Here is a 14,965-nt window from a genome sequence, read left to right as displayed (position 1 = left end):
TCTCGTAGCTTGTGTACGCGTCCATGGCTGCGTACTTGACATGTTGTTCATCTAGTCTCTCATGCCACACACTATGCCAGGCGTTCTTGTCCTTCTTGCTCTCATTCTTCATCTTCATGTAGTAGGGGTCGATGATGGCTGAGGCGAGGTCAACCAGGGAGTTCAGTTTGTTTTTGTCGCTGCCCCAGACCATGTAGTGGTGCTGGATGTTGATAAGATTCGGGCATTTCAAGTCTGAAACCTTGAGCGCTTTTAGATCGTTGGTGGTGTCCACCGTAGCGAAACTGTAGTCCGAGCTGTTGATAAACCTGGAGAAACGCTCGCAAGGCCTGGTGGCAAGGTGGTAGTGGTAGACGAGGACGTCATGTCGCACGCACAACTGGGCGACGACAACATTTTGATCGTGCCCGGCACGACCGATGGTGTACTCGAGGTCGAAGCCGACCACTCGGTACTTGTCCTCGGCAAGGAACTGCTCCATAGTTTGGATGGAGCTCTCCACCGAGACTGGATCGTTCGTGTACACCACCGAGAGGGCCTTCCCCCTCACGTGGGTGTCCACTACATGATGTGTGGTGAACTGCCTGCCGTTGTCGTTGTCAGCCGCTGGGAGCACAATTGGAGCCACGTGGAGCGCCATTGGAACCACTAGATGTCCTCTATGTATGTGTCGTCGTGGGTGTGCTTATTGTGTCTTGTGACGCGAGAGATGAAGGTAAATGGCCGCAGGAATAAATGGGGGCCGGGCGGCCTGGATTCTCTGCGCGTCCGCATGGCAGCTTTTGCAGCGGATAACTGCATTGTCGCGCCGCGCCCGGCGCAACCGCATGCTTACGAACGTGCATGATCATGCGCCGGCCCCAAACACTAGCAGCGCGCGTGGAGGGACGAGGGCAGAGCACCCGGAGGGACGCGAGAGCAGAGCGCGCCGTGGCCGCCTGAACCACAAGCAACCACACGCATAGAGCAGTTGAACATGCAGGCAGAGCGCGCCGCGGCCGCCTGAACCGCAAGCAACCACACGCATAGATCAGTTGAACACGCAGGAAATGGTTATCTACAAGCCGGCCGACAGTTGCGTCGCTGCGTAGAGAGCGGCCGTGTGCTACTACCTTCGTCTAGTCTATAGTCCCCTTTATATTCTGTGCCATACTTTGCCCTAAAATTTAACCAACAAAATGTTAATGCATGTTATAGAAATTATATAATTGGAAACTATTTTCAAATACGAATCCAACTATATAATCTTTGGCGACATGCATTCGTATTTTATTAGTTAAATCATACTTATAAACCAGGACAGGGGTATAGTAGGTAATTAAATCGCAAACATTTTTTTATCAACCATATGTGTACGTGGCCTTTCGTCTTCCTCTCGCACGTCTTCTGGAATCGTATAACTGTCAAAAGTGAGTGACTGTTCATCGGAACTGTTATAGTCCGAATACTCATAAGGTTGGGTCGACGCCCGCCTCCCCCCAAACTTGACTTGCAAGTTTCCCCGCAAAAAGCTCTCCACGCCTACTCTTATTTATAAAGAGCACTATTCTTCTTTAGTTAGGTAGTTCTCCCCCCTCTATGAGACCGTAAGACCCCGGTGGAATCGAAGGCCCGCTTACTAATAGGCAAGAGGGGACCCTTTCTCGCCCAGCCCTACCTACATCAGTGAAGCTGGAACCGAGGAAGACAATGTTCAACACACATGAGACAAAATGAAGGTATGGGACGGCCAGTTCACCACGGAAAGGGATGCTAGTCGGCTTTGGCGAAGTTGTAGGCCCCAATAGATCAGATCTCAAGAGTGATTCCTCACCTATCCTGCCAGGGGCCAAGTCGAAGGCTCGAGTATAGATTCCCTATGCTCATGTGAACGGCCGGCCCGTAGATCTAAAAGATGACTAGTGGGCCCCCCGTCTATCTATTAGCCGTCTATCTATTAGACCTATCTAGAAGTAGAAGTTCGTTGCATTCCCGGAGATGTAGAATCGAGTGTTTAGCTTACCGGGCATTGTGCTAAGTTTGCATCCGAATCGAAATCTGGCGCTACTACTCAAACACGAAAGCTAGGGAAGGGAATAGAAGGGCGGGTAGATCAATGTGATGATAGCACCACGCCAGGCACCGAAGACGAAAGCGAAACATCGTCGGTAACACTATACGTTGTAGTCTCGCATCATCCACTGGATCCGCGGCTAACCATATATAATGCTCAATGCTATGCAAAAGCAATAAAGGGGAGATTGTCTTCTAACTAACTATATAAGTAATTTATATAACTAGATGATTCTCGTTCAAAATATTCTTCCCATTATCATTATATAGAGAGGCGGAGGCGCGTAGCAATAAAAAAGCTTGCTTGTTGGGCTGATGAGGCTCGAGAAAGACTGTGAAGTGAAGATGCGCCATTACCGAAACCATTTCTTTGCTTTGGGCGAAGTTCCTTTATAGGGAGCTCACTTCCTTGCTTGGTTGGTTGGTTGAACTTGCTTTTTAGGTGCGGTGCGTGCGGGTCTAGTTTCATTTATGAGTGCTGCGTATATTTCCGTTAGTAATGGTTTTGAGCTTGGGAAGAAGGGATATGGGTATGGCATCATCCCAGATTTGATCTAAGGCTAGTTCCGTGTGTGCAACTACTATCTTATCTCAATATCAGGCTAAGGCTTGGCTAAGTGCTCTAGAGGTTTTCCTTATTGTCCTGGTTCTTACCTCAACAGGGCAGGGGAGATAGTTGGAAGTTGAATAGTCGTATCGTATCAGTTCAGAGAATCCCTGTTGAATGGCTTGGCTTTCAGTGCGAGTCTAGTTGACTGATTCCTAGGCTAGCTTCTCCTTATGTGCAGGTCTAGTCTACAGAACAGATGAAGACCCAGAACCGAGGAGAACAGAACGAATACCGATCTCAGAGCGGACAATCAATCCCAGTTCCTAGTTTCCTTCAAGCAATAGCCTGCCTGTTCCCGTTCTTCGTGTAGCAAACCTCCTATAGTGGATACGACTGAGAACGAGCTTGACTCCACTCACTGCAAAGGAACAACTGATTCTCCAATTCCGTGGTTTGTTTTCCTTTCATTCTACCTACCTTCTTTTCGCCGGAGGCATATTTGATACGTTATTTAACATTCCGAAGAAAGTGCAAACTTCCAGATCTGAAGGAATGGCAAGATCAGAGATCCATTTTACGCTGGGGCCTGGCCAATGGGGAATCAGTAGTACTCGACCTTTGCTTCAGAAATCCACTGTTGCTGAAGAGAAGAGAAGAGATTTCTAGCGCGCACTCCTATCCGAGTAGAAAGACAGCCTACACTCACTGTTGGCAATGGAAGAGACTAGACTCTTTCCACACTTAAGATCCCAAGGGACAAGACAGATCAGATCTTTCTCTTTAGCCGGTCTCGTGTTAGATCCTATGATTTGGTTAGTTAGCCTACGAGAACAAGTCACAAGTTTTTTGTTTGACTATGCATCCAGTTCGTTGCTATCTCTATCTTTATCTACATGGATATTAACACGCACTATTCTTGAGAGTCAAGACACCGTTTTGCTTTAAAGAGCAAAAAAATCCCAGATAATTACTAATGCACCGTTGAGTACACAGATTCTTTTCCTGTTCGTACTGGAGTATACTAAGGAAAAACTGCTTGACCGAATCAAGGTCAAGATAACTAGTGTGATTCCTACACTGGGAGAATCGTGGATATGTAGGGAATAGAGAAATGCCACCTGCCTAAGTAAAGAACTGTTACAAATAAAGAGGAAACTAATAAGGATAAGTAAGAAACAAGAGAAAAGAAACCATATTTGATACCGGAATATTCGGTTTGATAACCCGCAACTAATTCCCCCTCTGGGTAATCTTTCACATTCGGCCAAAGAAGAAATTCGAAAAACTAGAAAGCCTATAGGCTGACGCCAAAGATTCCATAAAAAAAACCATATTTTGGCTGTGCTTCAACTATATCAATTGTACTTGAACTGTTAGATAATCATAGTCGATAATAACATCACAGCTCCCACCGCTATTGAAAAACCTTACATGAAACCTTAGCTTCATACGGCTCCTCTATGATCAGAAAAAAAAGGACTGTTTCGGTATTATCCCCCAGGTTTATCAGTTGCAGGTGAATCCTGTGAAACATCTCTCTCGAGGCTAGTAACAACACTTGGAAATGAAAAATGAGCTTAGCGGCTGTACCGGGTCAGGACCATAAACACCACGAGCCGGTTAAGCAACAGAAGCTGTGGGCGAAAGCACACTCATCATTCTCAGACCTGCGGTCGAGGTACGTGCGAACAAGTTCCCATTCTCTATGTTTCATGGCCTATCAATGAAAGTCGGTATCAGGCTGGCTCGCTTGGCGGGTCGTCTCCTTATATACCTAAATCCTCGTTTCACTCATCTGTAAAGGTCTACCCTTCGAAAGGTAGGTTGAGTTCCCCCGTATGTAGCCAGCCACACTCTACTCGCAGGTAAAATATTGGCGTAGACAACAGAGAATGTGCTAGGTAGGAAACCGAAGGAACTCTTACTATACGAGAATTTGCAATTCAATATGACAACCGATCAGAAGGGATTGGACGATCCCAATGCGTTACCCTCCTTCGCAATACCGGAACTATCTGACCGAGCTCCATCAACACAGAAAGCGGAAGGGACAGCAGATACGGATAGACTGGATCCGGAAAGGGATTTCAGCCAGTCCTTGCCTATTGCTGGGCTGGTTGTTTTGTCACGGTCCGATTAGTAGAAGGTGAGTGAGTAAGACGAGGCCCCCGAAGCATAATGTAGAGCTATACTGCTCTTGTTTTTCCTTCCGCCCTGCTTAGGAGAACTTTGTCTAGAACCCACTTTAGCTAGCTTTCAAGGATACCATTACAGATGAGTGAAGCGAGTATACCGTTTCCAGAGCTCCCGAGGTAGCGCGGTAGCGGAAGCCCTTTCTAGTTCAAGCAGTTCCAATTCCTATTCTGCTTCACCGCTTACACCACACTCTATTGGTTCGCCTTGTGGTGCCTTTCGATCAAGGTCTACTTTGGTTGATCCACTTTCTTCTGCAGCGCGTTATCCGCATCGAAGTTAGCCAGGTTCCTACCGCTTCTTGATATTATGGATTTTGCAATCCCTGAACGCCAGTGCTTCTACAACCAACGGATACTATTTAACATAAATAATAAGTAGAAATGGACAAACGAGTGTGGCTACACAGAGTGAGGAAAAAAACATGGTGGTACCAGCATTGCGTATCACTCACTATGCTTTATGTAATATGGCTTAAGCAATGGTAAAATGGGAGTCCTGAGCAAAGCACATCTGATCGATATGAATGAAAGATACATCCGTCTTTTCTTCTCCTTCGAAGGTTAGGTATCCGCTCGTTAGTTCAGCGCCGCATAAATACTGACTTTAAAAGGGGCGACTCCCGCCTGTGCTTAAGTTGTTTCAAGCTTGTAAAGACTCGCGATCGGAAGATTGACCTGGTTTTCTTTCAGCGGAAACTCTACCTAATGGTTCAGGAAATGGAAATGGTAACAGCGGCCCAAAAATGGTAAGGTTTTCTTTTCAAAGAAAAAGGAACGCAAAAGTTTTGCGAAATCCTTATCTTTCGGCTTTTTAAAGAAGATAGGCCATTACAAAAACAAGGTATAACAGTCGACTTTCCTATCAGGATTTTACAACCTGAATACCAAGGGACCACTATTAGAAGAGAGCATAATAAGTAAATGCCGAGGCCATCTTTGACTTTTTGGATGGTCGGCGGCGCCATAAACTCGATAACCAGCACCGCGGAGTCAAGAAATTCAACTAAATAGAATCCTAAAACAATCTTATTCGAGCACACACGGGACCCACGGCAATGAAATTCACACAAGCGGCAATCATCCGAGCAGAGAATGGAGAAGGGAAATATACTTGAAATTGTTTTTTTCCGAATGAGAAAGCCTTTGGCAAACTCCTTGCAAATCTGTTTTTGCCGGGCACAATAGACATATCTGCTCAGTCACAACATAAGGAACCCCCAATGTTCCTCAAAGCCTACCCGGCCTGACAGCTTTAGTTGAATGATCTGATCCCGAAGCAAGCTTTCTACTTAAATTGCTATGACTGGCCAACTAATGATAGGACTACCTATCTTGATGCTTTGAATCTGTATTCAGAGCTTTTTTCCAACTACCGGGACTACTAATTTCAAGTACAAAGCTCTCCTATGAATATGCTACTGCTCTTACTTTCTACCGGAATTCGAGCATTGAAGCAAGCTCTTTATCGCGCCATAACCGAGTCTCTCCTTGCAGCTCTGACCAATCCACCCGTCATTGCAAATAACTGCTCCTTAATCTTTGATTGTATGTCCATTTTTGCTTGATGTCTGGCTCACCAGATCTGGTACATGAAAAAGCCATTCCTTTTCGCTTTCCTTCAACCACTCAGTATACTTTTTTACTGGAAGAGTCAAGCGAAAGCAATTAGTTTAGAAGGAAGAGGAAGACCTAGGGGGCTTACGTCCTCATTTCACTCTTTTTGCTCCTGCGAGACACGGCTCAACTACTTTTTACAATTGACGGGGTAGCCCGGAGGTCAGATGAAGGGTCTTCCCCATAAAGATAGATTAGTACTTGGAAGGTTCAGATGAAGGAAGGGCTGAAACAAGGCAAAAACTATTCAATGGGGTAAATAAATATGAGCAATCCATGAGAATAGCAAACCCCTATCTCTTAAAAAGAAGAAGATAGATAGGTCCATGAGTTGAGACAGAGAAGTTGTAACTAATCAAGTAGGAGTTTACCCACGAGAGTCAGAGGCTGCATCATCAAAGGGGTATAGAAATAATTCAGAAGCACTATGGCCTGAAGCGAAGGGCAGGAACGAACGGAATCAATGTGTTCCAATTTATCCGGAGTAAGGACAACAGCTGAGAAGGGACAAAAAAATAGCGTAGACAAAAGGTAGGACCAGATCATGCGAAGAGCTCTTCGCCCTATTGATTAGGAATCTCGATCAGAAACCACCAGGCCATGTCTCCCGATAAAAGATGATCCCCACAATGGATGTCAGGCCTTGGCTTTATAAAATCTGATTGGATCCGCACTAGAGGATAAGAATACAGATAGGCTGACTAAGAAGATCTTCAAATTGTCTTACCTGAAAAGATGAGTTATTCAAAGGAATACCTGAAGAATAGAATAGAATAGAATAAACACATGGCACAGCTGGGTGCTAGAATAGTAGTTGATAGAAGTTCTAGTCACTTAAAAAAAAATAACTACTGCTTAACTTAATTAGATCGTAGAAGATAAGCAAGCGGGTTCGGGCAGTTAGTCCTATTTGAAGGCAAGAAGTTCAGGTAGTAAGGGCTAGGTTTATATAGGGGCTCTATTTTTGATAAACATATGGTCTTGCTCATTTCTCATCAAGGAATGGAGATTGGGTTGGTGTTTGGAAGGGGGATTCAGTAAACTGACCTTGGCCAGCAAGCAGAAAAAGGACTGACGTCTTGGGGCGCGCTAGCGCGCGTACTCTTCTTCTGCGAGACTCCATCCAAATCCACCACTTACTTGTTGGTTGGTGTTCCATTCTGTTATCTTAGACTATGCTGCCTTCTTCAATTCCATTCTTCGTCTCCCTAGTCGAAGTCTTCTTGCTGGCCCAACCCAACATGCATTTTAGAGTGCCGTGCCAGGGCGATAGGCGCTCCGCCAGTCACGCATGATCACCAGAGCCTTCCTTGGCTATGTAAATATAGGGCCGGAATAAGTGCAAGATCCTCAACAAAATGGATTAAGGTGGGCTTCGGATTTTTCATAATTTTTTTCTATCTTTTCATCAAGTTCTTGTTTGATCTGCCGCTATTATCACAATATCCCTCCTTTTAGGGTTAATGCTATCAATGGTGAATCGATCATTCGCTATCCTTTTTTTTAGAAGAGCTTTTTTGAATGGAAGAAAAGTAATGAAACCCGCGATGGCTACTGAATAACCTCCTTTGATTTTTTATAATAAACCCTTGGACCTTTTTCTTCGTTCGCCAAATCTTCTTCAGTTCTATCCAAGCTCGGTTTTGTCTGAATCTTTGTGGAAGAAGAAGCGGTTCGCCAGCCGCTACATCCAGGGATCCCACAAAATCATTAAACCTGGCGGCTGCTCGCTCTTTGATCAGTGATTCACCGGCCACTAGATCGATGAAGAATCTCTCAAAAATCCGCTTTTTGATCAGTGATTCACCAGCCACTACATTCTTGGATCCCACCTTATTCTCAAACCTGGTGGCTCGCTTGATTGGCAGTCCTGTAAGCTCATCTTGCATACAAATTTTGGGGGTACCAGGGCCTGCATCCACCAAGAACATTTCTTCCCTTAAGCGTAAGCGTAAAACTGAAGATTGTGAGGCGTTTCCACTACATAATAAGAAACTAGAATTAGATCTTGGAAATGATCGACTCCAATAGATGCTCATCATAAGCTTTTTTTCCTCCTATTCCTATTGATCAGAAGTATCCAGCAGCGCCACGCCAGAGTGACTTCCGAAGCGCTATGGACGGGACGAAATCCGGCAGCCAGTTGCTGGCTCTGAATAACCAGCCCAGCAAGAAGCTAAATTCTTCCATAACATAACATAACGGGGCGGGGTTGCGTGCGAGCCGAGTGACGTAGGTGCACAAGAGTACTTCGCGCCACAACCATCTCTTTTTTATAGGTTCTACGGACCGATGCCTCCTGCTTCATCTGGTAAAAAAGAGTCATAGATATGCCTGTAATTAGAAGGAAGAACCGCCATAAAAATCTTCCTCGTGTATCGTCTGTAGCGGAACTATGAACGGGAGCTAGCAATCCGGACCGTATTGAAAAGGTTCCTAAGACACAGCATGGAAGAGTCAAAATATTCAGAAGCGAGGTCCAAGAATGAAGAAGGGGTAGAATTACTGAATGAATACGAGCTGTGGCTAATACCCGAGGCATAAAAGACGCATTTTCTACGGGATCCCGAAACCACCAGCCACCCCGACCTAATTCATGATGAGCCCACCAACTTCCTGGCGAGATGCCTACGGTTAAAAACAACCGACATGTCAAGATCCAAATTCGAATTGGTTCCTGGTCCTGGTCAGAGACCACCGTGTTCGCGCCGGCGGTCCAACAAAGAGGCGAAGTAGTGGTGTCTTTCTTTCCATTACGAACGACACGCTTCGCCTGCTCCCTCCCCGTCTCCATTAGCGCTCCTGTCCAGAGTGAAGAGAAGGCGAAAAAGCGCCGCCGAAGCAGCATGAGCAGGCTTCTATTGCTACGCAACAATAGAGCAGGCGCGCCGCCCACAAAATGTTTGAATGATCGGGTAAAGAGCGAGCTTCTTATATGGGATCCGACGCATCCAGCAGAGCGAAGCAGCGTTCCATTCTTTTCGGCGGCATCCTTCCGCATTGGCGGCGAGTGGAGTGCCACAATCCCATTCATCATTTTTGATCTACATAACCCAAAGCCCATAGCACTGGCGACATCTCCGGCATAAATGCAAGGAGGATGTATAGCTGATATAGGATCTTGTGGAACTGGATTTGATTCTGCAAGCGGTTCGGTACGAACGAAGAAATTTCGAACAAAAGGATCGGAACTCGCTGATAGGAAAGGAGAGAAAAACAAAGCAATGCCAAGAGCTCCGTCAATCTGCTGTTCATCGATAGACGAAGCTCTCTCTTTTTCATCTCGTGCCAGATGTAACAAAAGATTAGTCCTTTTTCCTTCTCGCGAACCACGGGAGCGCCCAGCGCCCAGAAGAGCAAAGCTCATTTTCAAAACAGGGTCAAGCGGCGCATTAAAAAGGGCTGGCCCGTTAAAAGGATGCTTACTTTGCGAACGAAGTTCAGAATCAACAAGGGTTCTCCGAACGAAGGGAGTGTACAACTGGGGCGCAGCCCAACTTTTTTGTTAGAGAGATAGAATGGAGTTCTTCACGAAGTTCGAGACAAAGGAAAAAATCAAAGTTTCTCTATAGCCTCTTCGTTTTGAGACATTATGGCTTTGGGGTCGACCCCGGTAACAAAAAAGGAATCCATAAAAACTTGGGATCCAACACCATGATAAAATACTACCCTCATGATTAGACCATGTCCCTGAGATTTGATAAAAAAAGGTGCATTAGCGGTTAATACGTTGTAATTAGATAAGTTATTTGGAATATGACGGAACGAAAGACCAAGGAAAGGAAGAAGAATGCACCAAAATGCAAGTGCTGCACCAAACGCTGGTGGTTGTTTCTTGTTGTAAGTGAATGCAACGAAAAGACCCGGAAATAACGAATAATGAGAAAATTCATTTATAGACATTTCGTGCTCATTTCCAAATTTATGCTTAGTTATTCCCATCATCCGGTAACCACAGGATGATCCCAATCTCCTTTTAGTAATAGATCTTTTTGATATGTCTCAGTCTCAGCGGCAAGGAAGAGAAAATGCATCGAGTCGTTTATCAAGAAAGTGGACGAGCATGGCGGTCCCTATATCTCTGAGGGGTGTGCCACTTTTTTTTTCAAGTCAGCTTAAGAGGTTCAAAAGAGAAAGTCACTCTCCTTATTCTTGGCTAGTGGAATGGAAGCAAGACTCTTTCCTATCCACTTTGCCGAGGGGAGAGAACTAAAAGATAACTCAAGCTAGACAGAAAGGTGCAAAAGTCCACAGTTTCTTAAGGATCCTGTAAGCAAGTAGGTTAAGATTGTCATTTAGCTTCAATTTCTTCAGTCTCACAAGCGGGTCCGCATGCAACAAAAGAAATTGTATTTTCCTACTACTCCGACCTTGCCCTGAAAGGATAAGGAAATTGGATAAGAGCGAGAGCTAGACTGACTGTTGGTCCAATGCTAGTGGAGGATTCAGACTGAGGACCCCCTGTGGCGGCTACTCATAAGAAGATGAAGGATTGAAAGAGGACTGATCACCCCTCTGATTTGTGATCTTTTAATAGAAAGAAAAAGCCTTCTCTCAGACTTAAAGGTAAATGAAAGCGGCATTTTTTTTCTCTCCTCTAAGCTAGCAGCAAGTCAAGTAATCTGAGAATGCTGCCCCCAATCCGTAGCTGAGGACGAACTCAACTCATAAGCTTTTTTTGAACCAAGCACCTGTTGTAGAAATGAAAAACCACCCACTAGCAGAGGCTGGAACAACCCATAGAAGTGTAGGGGCTGCTTCAACCAGGCGTACCCGTATCCATTGATTTACCTCCTCTAGAGAGTATTGAACTTTGTGACAAATAGGTTCTAGTTACACTCCTTAACTCCCTATTCGCGAGATATAAAAGCTAGCTAGTAAGAAGACTTTCCCTTCTTTTCTGGGAGGGTGAGAACTTGAAAGACTGGCAGAGAAAAGGAAGAAAAGCGGCTAATGCTATCTAAACGATTATTTCAAAGTTTACCAAGTTCAATCGTTCACGAGACAGGGGACTCTTTTAAATAAGACAGTGTATGGCTGCGAATAAGTCTATTCGGCAAGTCATAGAGAAGGACTGGATATAAGCTATTCCCCGGTTCTTCATTGGATCCTTTTAGTTTAATATTACTTTTTGGAAGCAATCTCATAATAATATGTATTAGGGACAGCATTTAGGATAGCAAAAGCATTTTTGGAGCAAGAGGGATTACCTTCCAGATTCTTTTGTGATACCCTCTGTGTCGCCTTCTCCTGGATGGTCAGCCCAGTGTCCTGAATCCTTGAGCTCTTCCTCATGGCTTTGACTGGTGACTTACATTTCATCTTATTTGCTGCTCTCTTGGTCCTTGGATATGATGTCTTCTGCCACTCTCCTTGGTGGCTATTCTCCACCATCTCAGTCCCCTCTGAGGTCAGCTGAATCTGATCAGTGGCTGTCTCTGCCTAATCCACCAAGTGTGTACAAGACAAGATCTTTGTCTGTCACAGGTTCTCCTGCTGCTGCAAGTTGATCAGACTGGAATTTGATCCTGGGCAGATAATCTTGAGCAGTCTGGGATCCTTTCTTGATCGTTTGGATCTGAATACGCAGCTCATTTATTTTAGCATTTGTCATACAGCCAAGACTTCCGGTTTTTTTTTCAGGTTTTCTCCCTTTTCTACGAAGGTTTGCTGCTCCGCCTGCACCAGTGAATTATTCTATTCTTCTCCTTTGGTTCAGTCTGTGGGGAAATCAGAATTCACCATTGAATCCTGTGGATCAGCTCCCTTACATAATAATATTTAACTGTATCAGCTACGAGGGGAAAATCTGAAAGACAGAGGATAGAGAGTGAGATAGAGTGTGAGACTTGCGCCGCTCTCCATTTCGAGGGGATTTCGACGATTCTGGGGTGATTGAACTATTTCTTTACCTGTTCAATTTCTAACGAATCAAGATATCCTCTTGTTCCGGTATAAATAGTAGCTATCTGCTCTTCCACTGGGAGAGGATTTGCCTGGGATTGTTTAAGCAATTCCCTTAATCGTCGACCCCTTGCCAATTGATTCTGACTTGTTTTATCGAGAGCAGAGGCGAATTGTGCAAAGGCTTGTCACTCTGTGAATTGAGCTAGTTCCAATTTGGATTTGCTAGCTACTTGTTTCATGGCTTTAATTTGAGCCGCGGATCCTACTCTGGAAACAGAAATACCCACATTAATAGCGGGTCGAATTCCGGCATTGAATAGATCCGCAGATAAGAATATTTGTCCATCTGTAATGGAGATTACATTAGTAGGAATATAGGCGGAAACGTCTCCAGATTGAGTCTCAACTATTGGTAAAGCGGTCATACTTCCTTCGCCTAAAAGAGAATTTAATTTAGCGGCTCTTTCTAAAAGGCGTGAATGCAAATAAAAAACATCCCCTGGATAAGCCTCACGGCCGGGAGGTCTTCTTAATAGAAGGGACATTTGGCGATAAGCTTGTGCCTGTTTGGAGAGATCATCATAAATTATTAAAGTATGCCGTTCGCGGTACATAAAATACTCAGCCAGGGCTGCTCCCGTATAAGGAGCGAGGTATTGTAATGTAGTAGGTGAATCCGCCATTTCAGCTACTACAATAGTGTATTCCATGGCCCCCTCCTCATGGAAAGTAGTTACTACTTGAGCTACAGAGGATGCTCTTTGACCGATAGCTACATAAACACATATTACACCTTGCCCTTTTTTCTTGAGAATTGTATCTGTGGCTACTGCTGTTTTGCCAGTCTGTCTGTCCCCAATAATGAACTCTCGCTGACCGCGCCCTATAGGGATCATCGAATCGATAGCAATAAGCCCTGTTTGAAGAGGTTCGTATACGGAATGCCTGGAAATTCTACTTGGAGCAGGAGATTCAATTAAGCGAGATTCGGAAGCTACAATTTCGCCTCTCCCATCAATAGGTTTAGCCAGAGCATTGATAACACGACCCAAGTTATATACGCTCACGGGTATCTGAGCAATTCTTCCTGTTGCTTTTACAAAACTTCCCTCTTGATGCTAAACCATAGCTCTAACTGAGTCAAATTCCACAATTTCTAAGAACGATATGCTTTTTTGCATTTTCCACTGTGAAAGCTTCTCTCAATCCCTCCCTAGTCCTTTCTTTCCTGGGCACAGGCTTACCTGGTTGACCGCCCACATTCATTCATTGTTCGTTCTGTTGTGGAATCGAACCACAGAGCTAGCACAATTGGGATTTAGAGTCCCATGCGTGAAACTAAAGAGGATTTTCAGTCCTCTGCTCTACCAGCCAGAACCTAGAAGGACACTTCACACCCGATTTGACACAGCTAGACTGGAAACACTGCTTGTCAAGAGCACAGACCCCAGTATAGAATACTTTTTTGAGTATGTTGGTAAGGTCCGGTCATCCGCTTCTGTGCTTGCACTTCTGCGTAACTAGGGGTGCAAGTCCAGTACAGCGTACTTTCATAATTGAATCAAAAGCGTCGATACATGAAAAATCTCTATATACGATATTTATGACACAGAATGTTGTTCTTTCAACATGATTCCTCAACAATTTTTTCATTGTAACTGACTCTCCGTTCTCTCCGTTCCACTTTGGTTTTCGACTAATAATTACCATGATGAATTTCTCTTACTGCTTGGTTCCGCATTGGATTTTGGAAACTTTTGTTTAGAAAGTGGTGTCACGACCGTGGGGATCAAATGGATGGTTCAGGAAAGTCTAGTGAAGCGGCACGGTCTAATCATATAGATGACCATAGTGGTATGGTTCCATAGAAAACTACTGGAGGCCATTACCGCCACCGAAATGGTTTCCATGCTCCGTTGGATGATTTGACGATATCGCAGTATCAAGCTAGAACGGTTTCAATTTGTAGGACGGGAAAGAAACCTCATCCTTTGGTGCACACTAACCGATGAAGCTCAACCCTCTCTCGAACTGAGCTATTTCCGCTTTTTCGAACAAAAAGTTCGAGTAGTTCAGTGAAAAAAGGTCAAGCTTTCTTCCATCCTTCCTAGCTCCTCGAGCTTGCACCCGCTCGACGCCTTTTTCATTGTTCGTTCTGAGGTGGATTCGAACCACTCTCTCCGTTTGGATTTCGAGTCCAAAAGGCCCGACGAAAGAGGATTTTCAGTCCTATGCCCGCTGCCAGCCAGAACGGGATTTTTCCACTTCACACCCACACAATCGGGATTTGATGAAATAGCTACGTTTTTTTCTTATTTGATTCGGATACTGTCAATCTACTGTCCATCTTTCTCTTTAGTTTTCTCCTTTCTTTCTCCTCAACCTATCTCCATTGGATGGACTTACGAAAGAATAATATCTAATCTCCCCATCGCGGTTAGGATCCCATGAACCAGGAGCGCCAGCACCGGTTCCTCGATCTTCCTAATGGAGGCATGGTCATGGCTTTCATTCATTCATTTCATTCTTTGTTCTGTTGTGGAATCGAACCACTCAAAGGATTTAGAGTCCTTTTACCAACCAGTCAGAACCAATATTTCTCTGTTATATTCTGTTTTTTCTTTGTCAGCTAGCACAATTTGGATTT

General features: G+C 44.7%; 2 protein-coding genes across 2 annotated transcripts; one reads left to right on the top strand and one right to left on the bottom strand.

Moving 5' to 3' along the window:
* The first annotated feature begins 9,327 nt into the window (after positions 1 to 9,327).
* Positions 9,328 to 10,407, top strand: LOC123142538 (uncharacterized). The gene is made up of 2 exons (XM_044561408.1): positions 9,328 to 9,823; positions 10,392 to 10,407. The coding sequence occupies exons 1-2, from the start codon at positions 9,501 to 9,503 to the stop codon at positions 10,405 to 10,407; spliced, it is 339 nt and encodes a 112-aa protein (XP_044417343.1). The 5' UTR covers positions 9,328 to 9,500.
* Positions 10,408 to 12,270: 1,863 nt separating this feature from the next.
* LOC123144181 (ATP synthase subunit alpha, chloroplastic-like) lies at positions 12,271 to 13,269 on the bottom strand. Its single transcript, XM_044563228.1, has one exon. The coding sequence runs from the start codon at positions 13,212 to 13,214 to the stop codon at positions 12,504 to 12,506; it is 711 nt and encodes a 236-aa protein (XP_044419163.1). The 5' UTR covers positions 13,215 to 13,269; the 3' UTR covers positions 12,271 to 12,503.
* Between the last annotated feature and the right edge of the window lie 1,696 nt (positions 13,270 to 14,965).

The sequence above is a fragment of the Triticum aestivum genome, chromosome 6D (genome assembly GCF_018294505.1).
Source record: "Triticum aestivum cultivar Chinese Spring chromosome 6D, IWGSC CS RefSeq v2.1, whole genome shotgun sequence".
NCBI lineage: Eukaryota > Viridiplantae > Streptophyta > Magnoliopsida > Poales > Poaceae > Triticum > Triticum aestivum.
Note: the sequence above shows the minus strand (reverse complement) of the source record. Positions and strands in the feature narration are given on the sequence as shown.